Below are 20,418 nucleotides of genomic sequence, written 5' to 3' on the forward strand. Positions count from 1 at the left end.
AATAAAAGAAGCTTGTTTCGATCTGCAATTTTATTCAATTAATAATAATAAAGAATGTATTCTGAATAAAGTTACACAATAATAATAATTACACAATCAATGACATAAATATCTAAAAATCGGAACTTCTTTTTCATTAAGCCACGTGACCGCTCAAATATTATCAAGAATAATAATGCAATTTAAATAATCTTTAATTCTTTTTAGAAACCAGTGTAACACTTCTTAAATAGGATCGCGAGTAGTTCCGGTCCGACAGTAGCTCTGTATAATTGTTTAATTAAATATATGCCGTTTAAAATCACGAGTTTGTCTCAAAAAGAATGGTAACAAATTAAATAATTTCCTCGGCCGACAAATATATAATATAAATTCAAAATCATGATATAGTACATAAATGAATTAAAAACTTCATCCTGAATACAAACAGGAAATGCAATCCCTAAGACTTAAAGCGTTGGATTCTCTACCGATATGTTTTGACGCCTCCACTGAAAAATCGGCGAGTTTTTCTTTTTTGATGACAAATTTCTAACAGCTATACAGCAACTAAAAATTTTGGCTAGTTCAAAAAGAAAACCAGCAATTTATATATTTCAATTTTCAACGTGAAAAGCAGCGCGATAAGAAAACGTTCATCATAGTATACAACTAGCTGACGGTTTGAGACTTTTTCCATTGAGTTTATAAAACATTCAATTTTTCTCATTTAAAAATATAGAATTGCTCTGAATACGCATCAATTTCCTCGCTAGACAAAAATTATCTCAGATGATTCCACTTTTGACCCGGATTTTTCCGGAAAAAAACAGGAGCAGCTAGGAAAATCATAAAACGAGGAAAGTAGAATGTGTGTGATGTTTTCTAATGCTTCGGCAATCACATATTTCAATAAATAATCAACTACAAAAGTGACACCTAATATGGCAATTATTTTGAAGAAAAATAATTATATTAATACTAGTTTGGGGTTTTGCCGAAATAACATAAGTCGAAGGAAAACCGATTGTTAATATCAGAAACATAAAGACAGGAAGGACGACTTATCTCTCGATTCGTTAAGTCTAAATTACAGCACCGTTGATTATCACTTATTACGCTTATTTACAATCCAACACTACTTCGGGGCGAGGCTCGTCAGCCAACACAATTAGCATTTTGCGATTCTTATTCATTACAAAGGGACCAATTTTTTAAACTCTTTTATGAAAGATATTTTTTTGATGAATTTGATTTTCAGCTGTGTTCTAAGCAATAAATACCCTTGACTTTATAGGTGCACTTGTTTTGGTCACTTTACTTTTTTTGAGGCGAATCAACGTTTAAATTTCTTCCTATTCGGAAAGACTAAGTAAGTCTATTGGAGGTTATTAAATACTCTTCTAACCGCTAACGAATCGTTCTGCTCAAGCCTGCCGTCCTTTTTTTCTTTTCATTAAATTTCTACATAAAGTCGGTACAATAATTTATGCCAATTTACAGCCGCGTCTCATTTCAATTTTGTGCCACTTGCTAAGTGAAACCTCCTACGTGCCTGGTTGGTCAGCTCTAGCTAGTCGGTGATTGAGATTTGCGCAAATCCTACCAAGGTTTTCTCGTCAGGTATCTCCAGCGGATTTGTTCCAGAACTCTGCAAATGAATACACATATTTCTCTATGAGAAAGGGTAGAATTGGAGTTTTTGGCAGGAAAAAACTAAAAAAAAAACAAACAATAAAGTGCAGAGGATCACAAATAGAAAAGATGTGCTGGTATAAGAGAGTAGAAATAGAAATTATTATGCTGAAAAAGCACGGCAGAAAATCTAAAACTATTAAGCTCACTATTATTTTTTTTCTGAATTAAGTTAGGGACTTTGTTAATTTATACATACATACACACATCACAGTAAAACAAGTTCATGTGGCCTGTAATCTGCAATAAAACACTTAAAAAGGGTTTACGAGGGAGGCTTGGGATGCGAAAACGCCAAAAAGGTAGATTAAAGAAAATTTAAAAAATTATCACAGCAGATGGGAACTTCCAAACCCACAAATTAATTTACTAGGTTTTAAGAAAAGAATTCAATTCAAAAATAATAATGATAATAATAATAATAATAGCAATGTCATTTTTTGCAAGTGTCACTTAAAGAGATCTAAAATCAATAATTTAAATGAACTATTGTTTACAGAAATCATAAAGAATAACTTAACATTTCAAGACTTATTCTAAATTTTTCTTTTACAAAAAGGAATATTGAGTGTCTGTGTCTAATCAAAAGTATCTTGTTTGGAGATTGCAAAATTTAATAAACCCATTTTTTTTTAAATTAAAAGTCAATTTGTAAAAAATGAGCTTTTCAGTTCCTTTCTACTTGGCAAGTTATAAACACAAAAAATGAACACTGAAACCATGCCGAGGGACACTTAAAGGGGACCTTGCAGATTGTTAACGACACATGCTTGATCTGTCAAATGTGGTACGTACTGCCTGCGCCATCTGGTAACTCACTAATGGGAAGGTGACGTTCTTGTTGTTGGCGGACGTGTGGTCAATTAGCTTTTGCAGATTGGCCGCTATCGCTACCATGTCATGGCCGTCCACCAGACCCGCGCTGACGAGTTCCGAGGCTATGCCTTCCGCACTGTCCTTACCCACTGCGAACTCGAATCGGATGTCATTCAGCTCTCTTTTTGAATTCCTGTTCAAAATAAACACATTATTTTACAGTGAAAATAAAATACAAAATTAAGAATGAAAATAGTAAAAAATTTAGGATTATACCTCATTCTAAGTACCAAGTTGATGGGCAAGGCATTGTTAGGTGAAGGGGCGATGGTGACGGTTTGACCTTCTGAAGGTTGAACAGGACCAGAGCCGGTGGAGCTGGTGGTGCTGTTGTTTTGGGCGACCGCAGGTGCAGTATTATTGACGACAGTGTCACCCTTGCTCTCGGCCAGTTCTTCTTCACTTCCCGACGATCCTTGGTGCAACAAAAGGTTCATCGGCTTTTCTTTCTGCGAGTGAGTTTCCTCGTCAGATTCCTGTCAAACAAAGGAAGATTTAATGTGTAAAATTTTAAGATAACTTAGAGCTTTACCTCCTGAGAGGAAACTGCCTCTTCATCGTCTGACCAAACCCATTCTCCGGTTACGGTTCTGTGAAGTCTACCTGATGTTCCTGGCTGTCGTTTGGAAGCCTGAGAAATTCATTTGAGTTATTAGAAGAGAAAAAACATGAAATTATGAAAACAGTAAAATTATCAATTGCAATCACTATAATATAATTTTCTTTCTCAAAATTGACAATTACATTTCAATAAACACGTAGGTAAAAATTATAAAAAAAATATTTCCATACCTTTTGTGATCTGGTTTCAATACTAGGCCCCATGACCACTAGCGTCTGTTGCAGGAATTTCCTATCTTTAGACTTTTTGAAAAACGGATGCTTCAGAAGTTCTGTTGCCGAAGGTCTGCAAACGAAAAACATAATCATCAGTTAAGAGGTGGCTCAATTTTTAAGTTTGGGCACCATTGGGATTTTATTTGAAAATGATAAAATAATTATTTTTTTACACATATCATAAGCTTGCAATAGTTTTTCAACAAATTTCACCTTTTTGAGGGATCCTTTTGCAGACAATCAATGATCATTTTCCGGAAGGTCTTGCCGTACGCCTTGTACTGGTCCTTCTCCTCAGCACCGGTGTCCAGAGTGGGCGGATCGTTTTGCAGGGTGAGCATGAGCACTTTCATGGGCGGGTATTTGTGATAGGGAGCAGTGCCGGTGGCCATCTCAATGGCCGTGATGCCGAAAGACCAGATGTCGGCCTTGAAGTCATAGCCGTGGTCCTGCTCCATCACCTCAGGGGCCATCCAGCAGGGGGTGCCCACGAAGGTGTGACGCACCTTCTGTCGAGAAAGGTCGCGACCTGTGGCCAACCAGGCGCTGACTCCGAAGTCAGCGATCTGGACTGTTCCGTCTTCACCGAGCAGGATGTTGCCGGCTTTGACATCTCTGCAATTAAATTGATTGATTAAAAATAGTTGTTGCTTGAAAGAGCAGGATGCTTATTGTGTTTCTTATATTGAAAAAGAATTTGTACAATTACCATTTTTCATGAATAATTTTCGAACTAACAATAACGTAAGTTTTTCTTTTTCTTGTTAGAGCATCTGGCATTCATTTTTAATAATTATCAAAATTCAATAAGTACATAAAAAAGTTTAAAAATTTCAAAATTTAAACCTGCTTTAAACAATTTTGAAATAAAATTTATCTCTCAATGGAAATAGGATCTCTTAAAAATAGGCGATTTAATACATTTATTTAAAAAAAAATCTAAATCGTCTTGAAATTTAAGGATAATTATACATAAAAATTTGAAAGAAAACATACGCTTTAATATAAGGAATAATAATAAATTGAGCACAAACAAGGACAAAACAATAATGTTAATGGACACAAAATAAATTTCAGCAAACCTGTGAATCTGTCCGTTGCTGTGGAAGTACTCGAGGCCCTTGAGAACCTCTTTGAGGACGGTGGCGATGGTGGACTCGTCAAACACTCCGTGCTTGCAATTGCTAGCCTTCATCTTGTGCTTGATTATGTCCAACAACGAGCCACCCTCCAAAAGTCGCAGAACTAGCCAAAGCTCCTCGCGAACCACAAAACTTGTGTAGTAGGTGACCACGTTTTCGTGGTTGCACGAAGACATTGCTTGAATTTCTTTCTGCAATAAAAACGAATTTTTAGACTAGAGATTTCTGGACGAGAAGGATAACCGTACTAGAAGTTCGTCCATGCTGGTGTTCCATTTTTCCAAATTTATCCGTTTTATGGCACATTTTTCTTGGCGAGGCTTGCAGAAGGCCCCGTGAACCACAGCCGTTGCTCCGACACCTAAAATTGTAAGTTAATGTAAATAATTCACATAAAAATTGCAATATTTAATTAAAGTAAATAATATACCATGGGAAATGGTTTTAACCTTTTTCTTCACATTAAAGAATTTTGAGAGGGGCGTGGCATTTGTAATTTTTTTTAATTTTTACACGAATCAGAATTAATTCAAATTAATTAAACTCAACACCAGAAAGTGATTTTTGAAACGAAAATAAACCAATTTATTTAAAAGTTCTTTGAATTTTAAATGGAATCGTGCCACAATTAGGGAAAAAATAAAAACAAAGCGAATTTTTAAATTCTTCGAGAGGTTTTGCCGGGGGAGGCGTGTTCACGTGGGTGTCACACCCCACTCCCGGTGCTTCCCGGAAGGGTTTGCGCCCCCAGGTCGCGGCCAAACTCGCCGACCTTGAACCTGGAGGGTTCTCGGAACATTCGGGCCGAACGTCATGCGGCAAGAGCCGAGTTTGAGCACCGAACGGGCCGATCGGCGCCGGCACCCCGAGAACGGCGAGCCCGACTTTGCCCCGGGATTGACGGGGCCAGCGACGAAAACGGGCGCCGAGGCGGCGGCGCCGCCGAGCCTCAGCACCAGCGAGGGTCAGGGTCGGCGCTGCTCACCGATCACTTCCTTCAGCTCGTAGTCTTCCTTGGTATTAGGCCACCCAAGGCCGGTCGCACCAGCTCCCGACTGCGCCATTTTCGTTGCTAGAATGTCGCCGACGCTCGGGCGGGGGCGCGACTTTGGCGCGGGAAAGGCCAACTCAGCGCCCGTCGACGACTTGCGCCGGAAGATCCCCGGCGAGCCCGGCTGCACCACCCCCGGTGAGATTTTCCTGCAAAATTAATTGCTCTAATTACATACATCAAACAAAAAGAACAAATAATTGAAAATAAATAATTTCAATTCAAAATAAGCTTACGTGAAATTAACAACTTATTTTGTCATTTTTCAATTGTTAAAGGCAAAGACACAGTTATTTAATTATATAATTATCACACTAAATATTAAAGCAAGGTCCGCGCATCAGCAACAATCAAATTTTCCTGATGAGCGGACCTTAATTATAAGCATATTTTTTGTAAACATTTAATTCATTTAATTGTACGTCACGATTAATTTTCCGCTAATTTGAACTAATTACTAATAATTACAAATAACAAACAAGACTTATTTAATAAAGTTTTTAACGAAAAAAAAAATAAAAATATCAAATTTTCTGTTTTGAAAAAATACAAAGAAACTAAAAATAAAAAAATTATAAAATGCTTCAGAATTATTAAATAATTTGTGCACTTGATCTTCATAAATTTTTTAAATTAATGTGTTAATCTTCATTAGAGCAATATAGCGTTACATGTTTAAAGCTGAACATAAAAGAGAAAACAGGATATCACAACTTTTTACAACACTTTATTGCACTGATGATGATGATATGAATTTGCATTGTAAGCTATATCCGTTCATCTATTCTATAATATTCTCTCCATAATATAGCTGACAGTTAAAATGAAACAAATTACTGGATTTAGTATTAATAACTAGTATGAAAACGAAATCAACAAAAGCAAACAAAAAAATGACCCAACATTTAATATTTTAGCTATGGATAGAGCCAATTGATGAACACAGAAATTACACTAGAGCTGAAAATTGTGACGTTAAAAAAAATTAATCGAAATTAATGACTTCATTATGAAATAAGAACCTTTAATCAATAAAAAATTAGACTTTCAAATATTAAACTATTTTAAAGGTGAGGCAAATATAGGTCATGACATGAATTGTATATATGAAGTTTACGAAATATTGAAATACATGTGCATCCAAAATTTGCTATTTCACTTTTTCCATTATTTACTATTTTTAAAAGGTATCAAGAATTTTTTTTACTTACGAAATTCTCACTAGTCAAAATTTGTGCGCTATATATTTCCTTACTTATCTCTGGACGATGCTTTATTCCGAGAGCATTTTGCGTTTCTGTTTGAATTTTTATTTTCTGCCGAGAGTATCGCGTGTGTGTTTACCTTTTTGCGTTGCCTCGTGACGGGTGATTACGCAACTATGTATCCTTCTGATTATAATGCAAAGTTGGTTTGTGTGTGTCGCTCGTCGGCAGTGCGGCCGTGTCATAAAATTTTGGTTCCCTCGCGGCGGACCCGCGCCGAGAGATAAAATTGCATCAAATATTCTAGGCGCATGCAACTCGGCTAAAAAAGGGAACAATTTTTTGGTTTCCTCGGGGAAAATATTTAATGTATCGAGATTGTTCTTTAATTTTACGCGCCATATTTTTTTACTTCTGATGGCTTCTTCTAATTGCCTATTACATCCTGCAATTTTTTCATACATTTTGATAAAATGACTCTACATATGTAATTATTTTTCAGTTAAAGTGTTTACTTTCATGTTTTAATTTTCATGAATTTTAATTTTTTTTTTTTAAATAATTAGTTTATATAACTGTATCAATAACATTTTCAATCAACAACATGCTCAAAAGTTTTCAAAATTTGATATCAGATGGGTATGAATATTTTAATTTCAGAAGGGTTAAATGTTTAAATTAAATTTGGTTGAAAATTAGTCACAGTCCTTGTTAGTGATTTTTTTGCACAGTACATAATTAGCGCCGTGTTAAACAAATTATCGCCTGCTTTGAACATTGATATTTTTGTTACCTGTGTCTGCCCACCGTGAGGTGGGCCAAAATGCCCGAGTTCTCTTGAAAACTGGGGCCCCTGGTGAGCGGGTGGCTGTTAGTGTATCCAAGGGGGGCATGGGCCCTGGCGCGGGCCCTCGCCACCGACACCGGATTTTTAGGGATCTGCACTGGAATAGTAGTGGCACCACCACCAACGACGCCCGGCGAGCTAGATTGTGGAAAAACCAACCAGAAAAAAGAAAGAGAGTTTTTTAGCCAGAAAAATAAAGACTCACTTCACGTGCAATCGGTGCAATTTTGTACAGCATTCGAAAATGAAAGGATGAGAAGTTATGGTTACGAAGAAAATCAGATCAAATACTTATTGTTAGGGAGAGAAAAAGATGGCAAAAAATAAATCATGCTTAGAAAATGATAATTATATTCTAAAACGCCTCGAGCCATATCGTGTACTTCACAAAGAGCGTTTATTAATTAATATTCTATCCTGGCCGCCAGGCTAGAGTAATACAGTATAATTGGGTATATTATATAAATCTGACGTAATTACAGCCTGTCACCTTTTTATTTGAGGCGGTTTAGACCTTGGCTTGCAAATATTAAAAAAAAAAAAAACTATCTGTAGTTGCAAATAAAAAATTACGCTGCTTCAAATGAGTTATAAATTATAACCTTCACACTTTTAAATTTAAAAAAAAATCCGATTTTCTCAATTAATTAATTTCTGTGCTTCTGCAAATTTTGAATTATAATAACCCTTTGTTCAACCTGAATCTTAGCATGGATGACCAGGATGAATAAAAATGGAAATGAAGCTATCGGGCTTTTCCTCGTTGCAGAAAATTGTTTTTATTCAAAACAAATGGCTCATGATTAATGAATTTTAAATTGTCGTACTTATACCGTTGACTTGTTAATAAATCCAGCGAAAATTATATTTACAAACCTTTTATTTTTGCTTAACCAATTTTATAGAGACAGAACAATTATATTTATCTTAAATAAAACAAAGTAAATTAAACTATATTGATAATTACCAAATAAATTTCATTGAAATTAAAATTAAAATAATTGATTGGTGTATGAAGTTAGTTCCAATTTCAAGCATTATCTTTATTTGTGAGGAATAAACAATAATAAGTTGATTTAATGGAGAATAAATAATTAAGATGATTGACGGCTGTTTAATTTATGCAGACAAAAATCTATACCTCAAGTTATGCATGATCAACTTAATCTGTGATTTCGCAACGGTTAAAAGGAATACGATGTACAATGTGTATTATATAAATTACACGCGCGTGTATTTTAATTACACCAGTCCATCCTCTCGTACAATTACGCCAACGTAAATCATTCTCGTTAAGCAAATGCACTGCGTTTTAAGGAGATGTGTCGAGAACGAAAGGAACGAGCGAGACGAGTTAGAAAATTGTAAAAGGCAGTGCCGAGAGCGAGAAGTGTAATAAAATATTTAATTCCTTTTCTCGACACTCAGATGGATATATGGATGCGTTTCTTTCAACGGCCTGGGGCCAGTGGATGCACCTATAGCTTTGAGCGAGTGTGACGCGCATTCGATTATGAAAATAACGTGCCCTTTTATAAATCAAGCTGGATTTTATTATGCAGACAGCGACGGAGCACAATCCTCGGCATGAATATGCAATTAGGGGACGAGAAAATAATGCAAATGTTCCATAGAGGTGCACTTCGAAAAATTATAATTAGAATGAGCCGCGTCCAATGTGGTAATAAAAACCCTTTTGCGCCGAGAGTTACGCTTTGCTATTCCCGGAATTGTGTTTATTGATGCAATCAATTTCCTTCACTGTCAGTCCTATAAATAACGAAAAAAGAAGAAAAAAAAAACGAGTTGTTTGTTTATACACACTTTGTAAACTAGAACAGATATATTTGTAAAATTGTAGTACAAGCAGTTTTTCTAATTAATTGATTACAGGTTTGGTGAGCACAAACTGGTCTCTTAATGTATCAATTTATTTAAAAGCCGCGATTTAGATCAAAGTGGCGCCAGAGAGGTGATTATTTTGATTTACGGCACATTCGTCCGTCAACTGCAGAAAAAACGTAAACAAGCAAGAAGGAAAGATAAACATGTAACTCCCTCGGCGCCGCCGACTGCGGTTTTTTTGAGGAAGTGAGCGATAATTATATAGGCACGCGTGTACGTCTCCATAATCCGCACTGATTACAGGTTTTGTAAGAATGGCGCCGTGTGTTGTTGCGTTCATTTGCATGCCGATCATTCAAATTTCAAATGGGGCAGAGAAATCGTCTCGTAAATCAGCATTTATCGCTGAAAGCGAAATTCCAATAGCTGGTATTACACAATTATTTGGCGCCTGGAAAATAGCCCTGAATTATCCTATAGTAAACTTGACTCTCTTTTTCAAGAACAAGATTTCTGTGTGCAAGGTACTTCAAATGAGGAAAAAAGTATAATTTGCACACATGTTGCAAAATAGAGTCAAATATTTATTGAAAAGAAATTGACATGTCCTTGCGAATCAAAATATTTTTACGCTTTACAACCATAAATTGTATACAAAATGAAAATAGTCAGTTTTCATTTTATACTTTTATTAAAACGTTGAACAAAAATTAACACAACTAAAAGGAAATATTCCGTTACGTAATGATAAACTTTTCAGAAAATCATCGTTTTAATAAAATAAATTTATGACGGTCATATAATATTTCCATAAGTAATATGGATACTTTATTTAAAAAAATAAAAAATTACTTCACAAATTATAATTAAAAAGAAAAAAAAGATTTGGAATAGCTTGAAATTTAACATTTTCTCGATCTTTAAGGACTCCTTATTGCCCTAGTGAAATCTAGTCTTTACATACAACAACAGAAGGCATTTTTGGCAATCATTGTTAAACAATTAGAAATTTTAACCAACCATTGTTGCAAAAACTTTATTTGAATTTATCCATAGTGAATCTTTAAAAAGTGTCATTGAAACAACTCAAAAATAAACATTTCAAAATCTGACAATTTTAAAATAGCAAAATAAATTAATAAACTATCAATCATTAAATTTTTTAGAGCTGTTAGGTTTTCATGGGTTTGGATAAATATTTTTGATCTAGCTACCGTAAATTTTTGAAAATGTTGATGATTTTCATTGTTTTCTCTTATAGAAGAATTGGGGAAAAAAAATTATAATAGTAAAAATCTTAGAAATTAAAATAATAATTTAAATAGAACTGGTGATGAATCCTTTAGTCTTTTTTTAATTTTTACACGAGATTGAATTATAGGATAAATTTGATCCATTTTATTATTTCCTAATCAATTTAATTTTATAGCTCAATGAAGCAGCCTTCATTTTCCTCGAACAAATTGCGAGATCATCCAGGCCTCGGAGCCAGACCCGAATCGGACCGCTCTGGTTGCGGACAAATGAAAATAATCAGCGAAACAATCTGGAGCACAAAAGGGTTTCATTGTTGGATTGGCCCTTTTGCAAGTCCCTGCGGACACATGCCATAAATGAAATGAAGTGTATATTATTTTTATGGGCCCGTCTCATCAGAGAGGATCGAGCCCCCAATATAATAAATGGAGAGCGTCCCTGGCCCTGCGTTGTGCAGCCGATAATGAAAATGTTGATATGCACTCGCATAGCTGGAGGCCAAGATATTGCCAATTATTATGCGGACGAGCAGGTCAAGGCGCAAGTCTTTAGTCTTGCACCCTTGTAATTGGAAAAATAATGCCTGGACAGCTAGAATATTTGCCAACGCGTTTTCAACAACTGTTGTTTCCAATGTGTCAGTTTTACATCAGCAGGCGAGACAGATATTAATTTGTTTTCCTCCTCTAGTGTGTCTTTTTGACACCTCTCTCAATTGAAAATTAAACGAACTTGATGTTTGCTTGTTATTTTGCAACATATAGTCCATATTTTATTTAACTTTAATTATTCATTGTAAATAATGCACAATGACATTATTTTTGCAAAATGCACAACTTTTAATGTTTTCAAAGAATTTGCTGGCATAAAAATTTCAAATCGCGTGGATTGTTTTTATTTTCAGAGAAAAAGAAATCGCAATCTAATTAAAAATGAAACTGTAGTGAAGATTCAATTTCTATTAAAAATTTTAATGAAGCTCACTGCGGTGGTTGGTGTCTTTTTGATGTGAGAAGTTTTATCAAAATATTTTTGCTAGTCAAATTAATTTTACAATAATTTGTGAAAAATTAATTAGTATTATTTGATACTTCAATACTTTAATTAATGGCAAAGAGAGATATTAAAATCTAGTTTTGAAATCCTTCAATTATTTTATCGCTGCTTTTTTATATCATGATATAAAAAAATTTAAAATCTTTCTTGTGAAATGAAGGATAATTATCAGTAAATAATTTATATAACCAGATTTTGGATGATTTTATAATTAAAAATTATTAAAATAGTTTTAAATATTTTGTCTAAAGTTCATAATCGTCTGATCAAAAGCATTTAGCAATTTGGATTGCGATTTTCTTCATCCACTCCGTGCCAATTTCAAAAAAGGTCAGCTCTCTTGGGAAACTCCAGATCGTTTCTCCGCTGAATTGACCTTAGTGATAATTTCCAGAGAAAAAAACTCTTGCTTGACGGCATTCCCGCTCGTACAGAAATAGACTCTGCTCTTGGATTTATTTCGCCCCTCTCTCGGAAGTCAATTTGAATAACACGCGTAATTTAATCTGCGCTTTATTAGGCCTCTTGACTGCTCTCACTCCAATTTGCGCGATTACCAACATAAAGCTTGGCCTACATTTGCATAAATGTACGCAGGTAAGTATACACAATTTTTACTCTGGCCGCCAATTTTCATGATTTTTCGTTCAAGTTCAACCGAGCAATTTTCGCACACGTGCTCGCCGTCGCCGGGCGATAACAATCGCGAAAATATAAATCACTCGTGGTATGCATTGTGTCTTGAAGAATAACTTATGCTTGCTGATAGCGATCTCTCTTTTTATTTTGTTTTAAATTTTAAAACGCACTCGCGGGCCGGGATAAATCAAAATTATTGAGCTTAATAATAAATATAATAATCTCTCTGGACAAACGACTGCTGCGCACTGCGCGCGACTAACCTACATTTGAAATCTCGTCCGACTCTTTTATTTGTTGTTATGTACCCTTGACTCGGATGGATGAATGAACCACACCGGGGGATTATACGCGCGCACACGCAGACACGGTTATCGCGTTTTTATTATTGGACACACGCTGATAATGAAAAATATTAACCCAGTATTTGCCCTTGATTTGTGTGGTGTTAATTGTTGACCTCCAGCGTTGTGTTGAAATCAGGCATTTGTTTATTTTAATAATCAATTAGGATTTAAAATTTAGGTATTTTATGATATTATAGACCAAATCGCATTAAATAATCCAATACTAATTCAATATTTTGGCTACTCGAAATAGATTTATCATTTAAAACCTTCATAATCGTCTTACAATTAGGATAAAACATGTTATTTTATTGTTTAAAAAAATTTTGATACTCCAACTTTTATAGAATTACAATGCCTAAAAATTATGGTTTTACTTCATGTTAAGGTGAAAGCAAATACGTGACGGAAAACAACTCCTTCGATTTTATTAACTCTGAAAAAAAGGAGCAATTCATTATTATAATTAATTAATTTTACAGCGATTTATGAGATTTCTCCGTCAGCTGTTTTTTAATATTAATTTTTGTAGAAATTATTTGAAATTTTGTTGCGAATTGACAATTTTTAATGCAAATTTTATTGTTAATATTTCCCATTCTAAAGCTCAAAGTACGCATATTATCGCGTTTGCCTGCATGTTACTGCATTTTATTTCACAACATCTGTTCATATCAGTCTCGTTGTTGTCAATTAAACTGCTATTCCCATGCCCGCACGCATCTATTTTTTGTAATAAAGTGGCATAAATTAATATATGTGTAAAACGCGCGCAGATAGAAATAAATATGCGCTCTTTAAAGGAAAGTTAGATATACATTCAAACGCAATAACAACACGGCTGCGTGTGTGCGATTGTCCTTCTTCGTCAACCTGCTGTCGCGTGTGAAAATAAATAGACTCTCCGGCCTGAACTCTCTCGGTTCTGGTATAAGCCAGAAATTAAGTCTGATTGTACAGCATGGAAATATAAAATAAGAGAGGTGAAGAAAGAAAAGTAAGAAAAAAACACAATTGAAGAAAAATCTGGAACTTTTCCAAGCAAAACAAGTTTTGTTATTTAGAGACTTTGAAACAATGGCAATCAATATGAAATATTATATAATCTTTTTGGAAAATTAATAATTAATAAAAATTTTAAAGTGCATTTCAACAATCCATGATCAATAATATTTAAAAAAAATTTACCGTTGATTTTTGAGAAAATTGAATTTTCCATGAGATTAATATGATTCTGCATTAATGAAATTTAAAATTAAATCAAAATTATTAAATTATATTTATAATAAACCGCTACATCTTAATGATTTTGTCCCTCTGACAAAGAGCATTCACACGCGTGAATTAATTAAATAATTAACCCGCTAATCATGCGAGTCAACGCCTTCCTACTCGGGTCCTTTGTTTCAATCAGAAGCAAAACACAATGCTTTTCAATAATTATTTTTCAATTCATCACGGCGTCGATTCAACTGGCATAAATTATGAGACGTCACCCGAATGGAAAACAATTAATCGCTACCGCGCGCGGAATGCATCCAAACATTTGTATTAATATTGGTTTGTTTGTTATTTGTTTGTTGTCGGGTGCGCTGCAGTTAAGTGAAGGCGAACTCTCAAACAAACGAGCGTGCGTCCTCACTCGCAAGTGCTCTCGTAATCAATTACGGCGTGCCCATATCCAGATGCAATCAAAGGCCGTCGAATTCCACATTAAAAGGCTATTCAGCCGGCGACGACAGGTGCATGCTCAATTTTTGTACTTGCGTACACACCGCGGACTGCCTCGAGATTTTTCTTTCGGTGTCCAGATCATGTGCATGACTCATTATTTGTGCTGCCAGCAGGTTTTTGATTCAGCCTCTCTCACACACCTGAATAACTTTCTTCCACTCAGTGAGTAATTAAGAAATTTCAGAGGCCAATTAATTATAATGAAAATGGCTATAAATTTCATTAAAAAATGTTTTTTTATAATTGTAAGTAAAATTTCAATGAAGTTAATAAAAACAATTGACAAAAAAAAAGGTTAACGGCCCAGTTTTTAGCACACAAAAACATAATTATGGAATTTAATTATAAAACGGGTTGGCTCTTATTCCTGGTTACATAACATCAAACTTATGTAAAGCAAATTTAATAATTTAAATAGCAATTTCATGATCTTCAATAAAACTATTCCTGCGTCAATTTCATAGAGATTTTAATTGAAAATTGAAATTTACGTGAAAAATGCAGGAAATCTTCTGGGAATAAATTTAAATTTTTCATATTTTTCTTTTATAATTAATTTTGTCAGCTCAAAATTCAACTTTAAAATTTGGAGTTGATTCTCCTCTTTACACCTGTGCAGTACTTCTGTTTTTCTTTGTACTTATCGCTGCAGTAAGCCAGAAAAAAAGGAACCGATAACCATTGCACAAACAAAAATTTATAAATAGATGTGATTTTGTGTTTTTGAACTGCGCACGTGCCTATCATGTGCTTAACGAAATTATTTAGAGCTGTTCAAACGTTTTTCTGTGTAATGTATTTTCCAAATGTTCTAGAACTTCTATTCATTGTTCACAATTTGACAACAACAAAAAATAGTAATTCTTAAAATGCTTAAAATATTTCATTGAATTCATCTATCGGCTCTATAGCTTCTTATTATAATGTAATAAATGCTTTTTTGATTAATATAAACGGCAGGATTTAAGTTTAAAAGAACAATTGAAATTAGATTAATTATAAAATTGTCCAATTTTCAGTAAAAATTCATTTATTTTATTTTTCAACTAAATATTCTTAGCGTTTTTCCATTCCACTTTAAAACGCATACATTATATTTAAAATTAAGAATAATGCTGATAATTTCTCTTAAATGTTTAATATTTATTATGCAACAAATAAAATTGAGCTTCAAAATTTAAGTGCATTAAGCATAATAATATATTATTTTAATTAAACTTTGATTTTTGTTGTCCAGCATTACATAATATTTCATTGAAATTGAACAAATATTTATTTAAAAAAGTTTCGTACTTGCGAAGTTGAAGTAAATCATTGCTATATTCAATGGGAAAAAATGTTACTTAGGAATAGACAAAATTAATTTGCACGGGGCCGTCCAGAGCGAAAATAGCTCTCAACGAATGATATGTTGGTGGAGAGCAAAGTGAGAAAAGGTGGAATCAATAATTACCTGTTGTTTGTCTGCAGGCGACAAAAGTTGACAAACTCCGTCGAGGCTGACATTTTGAGCGTTCCCGTCACTCTGCACTAAAGCTGCTCCCGAAAAATAACTAACTCGCCAACAATAAGCGGGCGTGGACAACAAGCAGATTGCGAGGCACTTCTTCCAGTACTCTCGGTCCGACTTGACGACGCCGCAGTGACAAACTCGCTCGCTCGCACGGCCAAAGCTGCGTCCCGTGGTCGTGATAAATTAACACTGGCTACTCAATCACTTAAACAATAATCACTCGGCCGAACCGTCGGTCGGTCGGTGGTAGGGGCTCCGCCAGGATCCGAGAGTAGAAGGAGTTCTTTCGTACGTATGTACCCCCGTCACGTCTCCAGCACGCAAATCCAATTTGAATATTTGCAACTCGTGGACAGGTGGACAGATTTATGAATAGCGAAAAGTATAGAGGACAGAAATTTTAGCTTTTGAGAAAATTGAATTCTATTTCAAATTAAAAGGCAAAAATTACATTTAAACAGTTGATATTTTTTTAAATTTTAAATAATATTTGAACAAGACATTGAACAATGTAATTGTAATAATGTGTGGAAAAATAAACTGGGCTATTGTATTGCGAAATGATCAGATATATGCAAATATGTATTTCTTGGACTCAAGAAAATTTGCAGCATCTGTGAAACTTTGGATTTAGGGCTTTTTTTAATGTAGAGACCAAAATTTAAAGACTTTTGTAGCAACTTTTAATCACCCTGGAACCTCAAATTCTGCGTATATATTTAATCTTTTTTACTAGTTATTTTAAGATCTTCTATATTACCTTAGAGATATCAATAAAAAGAAAAAACTAAACCAAATGTCTTTTAATGTGCATTATAATAATTAAATTTAAACAAATAATACATTATAGAATATTAAACGTAATCTTTTAAATTAAAAAAATGTTTATAGATTATTTATGTCATTAATTACTATTGTTGTTTATCTTACCATTTTTTTTTTTTATTAAATTAATCTCAGTTTAGATTCAATTATTCAATTATATTTGTAATTTTCGCTGAAATTTTCAAATTCAGTTAATATCTTTATAAAAATATCTGCGTAATTTACACTGTTTACACAATTATTTGACTTTTTATAATATTGTATAATATATAAAATTGTGCCAGTTAAGTTGATGAGTGATGCGGTGTCATCTCTCTAATTGTAGTCGCAGACAGGCCTGTGGCAAACACTTTTATAACGAGATCATTATCATAATAATCTCGCAAGTATCAGCTAGATATGAGAGATCACATCTCGTCGGCGGCAACTCATTAGCCAGGTCAAATGGACTGGCGCTGCTCTGTGCAGCCCCGAGCACAATAACATGCAACCGGCGCGCCACAAAAGAGAGAACTGAGCCACTTCTTCGCAAACCGGTGTGAGATCAATTGTGGTAATTGGCTGCAATTCGCAACAATCATAAAAATGTCACACAAATGGCACTCACGGAAGTTCTGCACATTGTCTTGTGAAAAATAATCAATGAAATTAGAATCTATTTCCTTCATTTTAGGGTTTCAAAAATTGTGATTTTTAGAATATAAAAAATAAAAGATAAATTTGCATTTTCACAAATTTAGCATTAATAAAAACAAGAAAGCAGGTAAATTGTGTAATTGTATTGGTAAAAATTAGAATCGAGATACCCTATTTTTCCCAAAGATTAGCAATTAGTTGCTGACTTTAATGGTTAATGTGGTTCTATAATGTAAGTGAGTTTGCCCAAATGAATCAATTTGGAATTTTTGCTTATAAATTTCTTAAAAATGTAAAAAAAATATACAATTTCTTTGATTCTAAATTTTTAAAAGATTTGATGGAGTAAATTTGTGTATAAAATTATAAATTATCGAGCTTTATTGAGTGCTGAAGTGTGTTGAGTTTATTAATTTTTGTTAACTTTTTTCTCTAAGAAATAATTTATACATATCAGAAGTGCATTCGCAGTTCATATGGTGATTAGCACTGTGTTGCAATGATTGCAGAGTGCATGGATATAATTGCAAACCACTCCTAGCTAATTGTGCGTATCACTTCCCTAATCAGCCCCTTTTTAACACAAACGTGTAATTAAACACCCGCACTGCGCAAATAATTGCTAATTACAGAGAGCGACTTCTTGTTTTCGCGCCCTTCTTTATCTCGGAAAGCAGAACTCTCGAGAATGAATATTAACGCTGGCTGCAATGCTCTTAATTATTATGCACGATTTGCTCCTCTCAAAGGCATAGGGTTTTATTGCCAGTGCTAATAAACAAACTGACGAGGCCATTAACACCGCCTGGAAATTCACGCAGAGTGCTAATCGCAGAGGCAGAGGAAGGAGCCTTCGACATTCGCACTCGACTCTCAAGAGTACACTTATGCCAACTTGTATCAATTACTCAATGAAATCACGTTTAGCCAAGTAAGGTCGTTCAAACAAAACGTTATTTTGTCAAATAAGAGAAACAATGATGCAGCACCACATTAAATTGCAACGAAACTTGATTTTGCTAATTCCCCTGGGGAAAACGAGCGCAGGGTTTTCAGAGAATTAACGAATTGTTAATTTTTCGAAACCACACAGGCATCTCTTCGCATTACGGATTTTGGCAAAATGTGTCTTTATTGCAAAAAGGTGACTTATTGAGCTCATATTTTAGATATTTTACTAAAAGAGTTCCAGGTAAAGTAAATTTTAAGGTGGATTTTTTTAATTCAACATTGATAGTAATATTAAATACATAACTGATATATTTTGATTTCACATATTATTTACTTTAAAATGTGATGACTGATTTTCAAAGAAAACAAAGCATAATCAATTACAATAAAAACGTTTTATCTTTAAAAATAAATTTATTTAACTTGTTTCAATTTTCTGTAAATATTCGTATTGTAGATAATGTGTCAATCAATAAAGCAATAGAAATATTAAAATTTACCCTCAAGATTATATAAAATAAAATTCAAAAATTAAATAATTTTTTTTAATTAGTAAAATTTTTCCTTTTGTTTCACTTTTATTTTCATTAAGAAAGACTTGATGTGCAAGAATCCATTGTTAGATTGAGTGACGAGTGGCGACGAGGAATTAAATTAACTTTAAATTTTATCTTCAATTTGATTGTATTTTTACTCTTGTATTAATATAATGATTTTAGTATTCATTGTATTGATATAATATGACCTTCTCTGATTAAACATTTGACCTAAAAAAGCGTGATAAACAGGAAAAATGTGAGAAAATACTTCTTCTAGGATTTATCGGAATTCATCAATACTGATATAGTCATTAGCTGGGTGGAGAGAAGGTGAGCTTTTTAATATATTCTCTCACCCGCCGGTGTTTGCTGAGCCGCGACGGAGTTCCAGAGAGAGTGCAAATAAGAAAAATGGCTATGCGCTTCATAAATTAGTCAACACGCCGTAATTGCGCATTTTCCCTGTGTATAATTTAATTAAAAGAAAAACACATTATTTTTTCTTCCAATGTTTGCCGTGTTCGCTGAAGGTGATTTGAACTATTGGAAAGAGCAGCCTTGCGTAATTTTAATTAGCTGCCAGGATAAAATGTTTGCTCGTCGTTTTGAGACTGACGGTGAAATATTTAAATTATTCTTGGAGAAAAAAATTTGTCGATTTCTGGTCAGCCAAGGTCTGCTGAAATTTTAATTAGCAGAGTATACATTTAAAATATTTTTGGAGAAGAAAAGACCTCTAAAGCTTACCTTTAAAAGTTACTAGATTATCTTAAATTAAAAAACATGATTTGTACTACTAAAAATTGCATTTTATTTTAATCCTTTTATTTTCATCTTCTATTAAATTCCTGGCTTAGAATTTTTATAGTTCCTTTCAACTCTAATAGAGACGTTGGATCTGCGTTGGATATGGTTCAAAATATATAACACATTTTAAAAAAAAAAAAAAAAATCAAGCAAATGATTTTATTCAAAAAATAAATCATATTATTGAGTTGAAATATCTTCTTGAAAATCAGCACCACCAGTGATTTTGAAGCAAAATTAAATAAAATTACGTGACATCCTTGATTACGTTATCTAAGTAGACTGAAAAAAGGACTTAAAATATGACCTTTTGAGTTAAAAAACTTTACATGGACTTTTTCCAAATACATAAACTTCGAGCATTTCACCCTTTTTTTCAAGTAAACACACTGTTTCACCAGTTTAATTTTATAATTAAGAATTGAGAATCATTAGAAAAAATTAATTAAGATAATTGCAGAAACTCCGGAAAAAATAATAAAAAATAAAAATCTATTTTGATCTCTGTATAATTATGTGTTTAGAGTCGAGAAATACGTTCAGACTGTTTGTCCGTCGCACAGACCCACGTATATTTAGAGCTGCGTTTTATTTTTAGGGTCGATTTTCGGCGGCCCCGCCACCGCGTGGTGCAGGG

General features: G+C 33.8%; 1 protein-coding gene across 4 annotated transcripts; it reads right to left on the minus strand.

The window, feature by feature from the left end:
• Nucleotides 1-18: 18 nt before the first annotated feature.
• Nucleotides 19-16,213, minus strand: LOC132192892 (serine/threonine-protein kinase OSR1). Of its 4 annotated transcripts, none has more exons than XM_059613102.1 (11): nt 15,964-16,213; nt 7,579-7,770; nt 5,515-5,729; nt 4,778-4,890; nt 4,470-4,720; nt 3,601-4,002; nt 3,343-3,457; nt 3,083-3,181; nt 2,767-3,026; nt 2,470-2,683; nt 19-1,630 (listed from the first exon to the last, which is right to left on the minus strand). In XM_059613102.1, the coding sequence occupies exons 1-11, from the start codon at nt 16,014-16,016 to the stop codon at nt 1,553-1,555; spliced, it is 1,992 nt and encodes a 663-aa protein (XP_059469085.1). In that variant the 5' UTR covers nt 16,017-16,213; the 3' UTR covers nt 19-1,552. The 4 variants fall into 4 exon arrangements, with proteins under 4 accessions (XP_059469085.1, XP_059469086.1, XP_059469087.1 ...); XM_059613103.1 differs by having other exon boundaries at nt 2,494-2,683; nt 15,964-16,212; XM_059613104.1 differs by lacking the exon at nt 7,579-7,770 and having other exon boundaries at nt 15,964-16,212.
• Between the last annotated feature and the right edge of the window lie 4,205 nt (nt 16,214-20,418).

This window comes from Neocloeon triangulifer, unplaced genomic scaffold (genome assembly GCF_031216515.1).
Source record: "Neocloeon triangulifer isolate White Clay Creek 2 clone unplaced genomic scaffold, ASM3121651v1 ptg000003l, whole genome shotgun sequence".
NCBI classification, from domain to species: domain Eukaryota; kingdom Metazoa; phylum Arthropoda; class Insecta; order Ephemeroptera; family Baetidae; genus Neocloeon; species Neocloeon triangulifer.

What these genes read in the sequence shown, in the direction of transcription:
- LOC132192892 (XM_059613102.1), bottom strand. Translation starts at nt 16,016, where the DNA reads ATGTCAGCCTCGACGGAGTTTGTCAACTTTTGTCGCCTGCAGACAAAC. An exon ending in AGCAACGGACAGATTCACAG is followed by an intron (nt 4,003 to 4,469) that starts GTTTGCTGAAAT and finishes ATTTAATTGCAG; the next exon opens with AGATGTCAAAGCCGGCAACA. An exon ending in GTTACCAGATGGCGCAGGCA is followed by an intron (nt 1,631 to 2,469) that starts GTACGTACCACA and finishes ATTCATTTGCAG; the next exon opens with AGTTCTGGAACAAATCCGCT.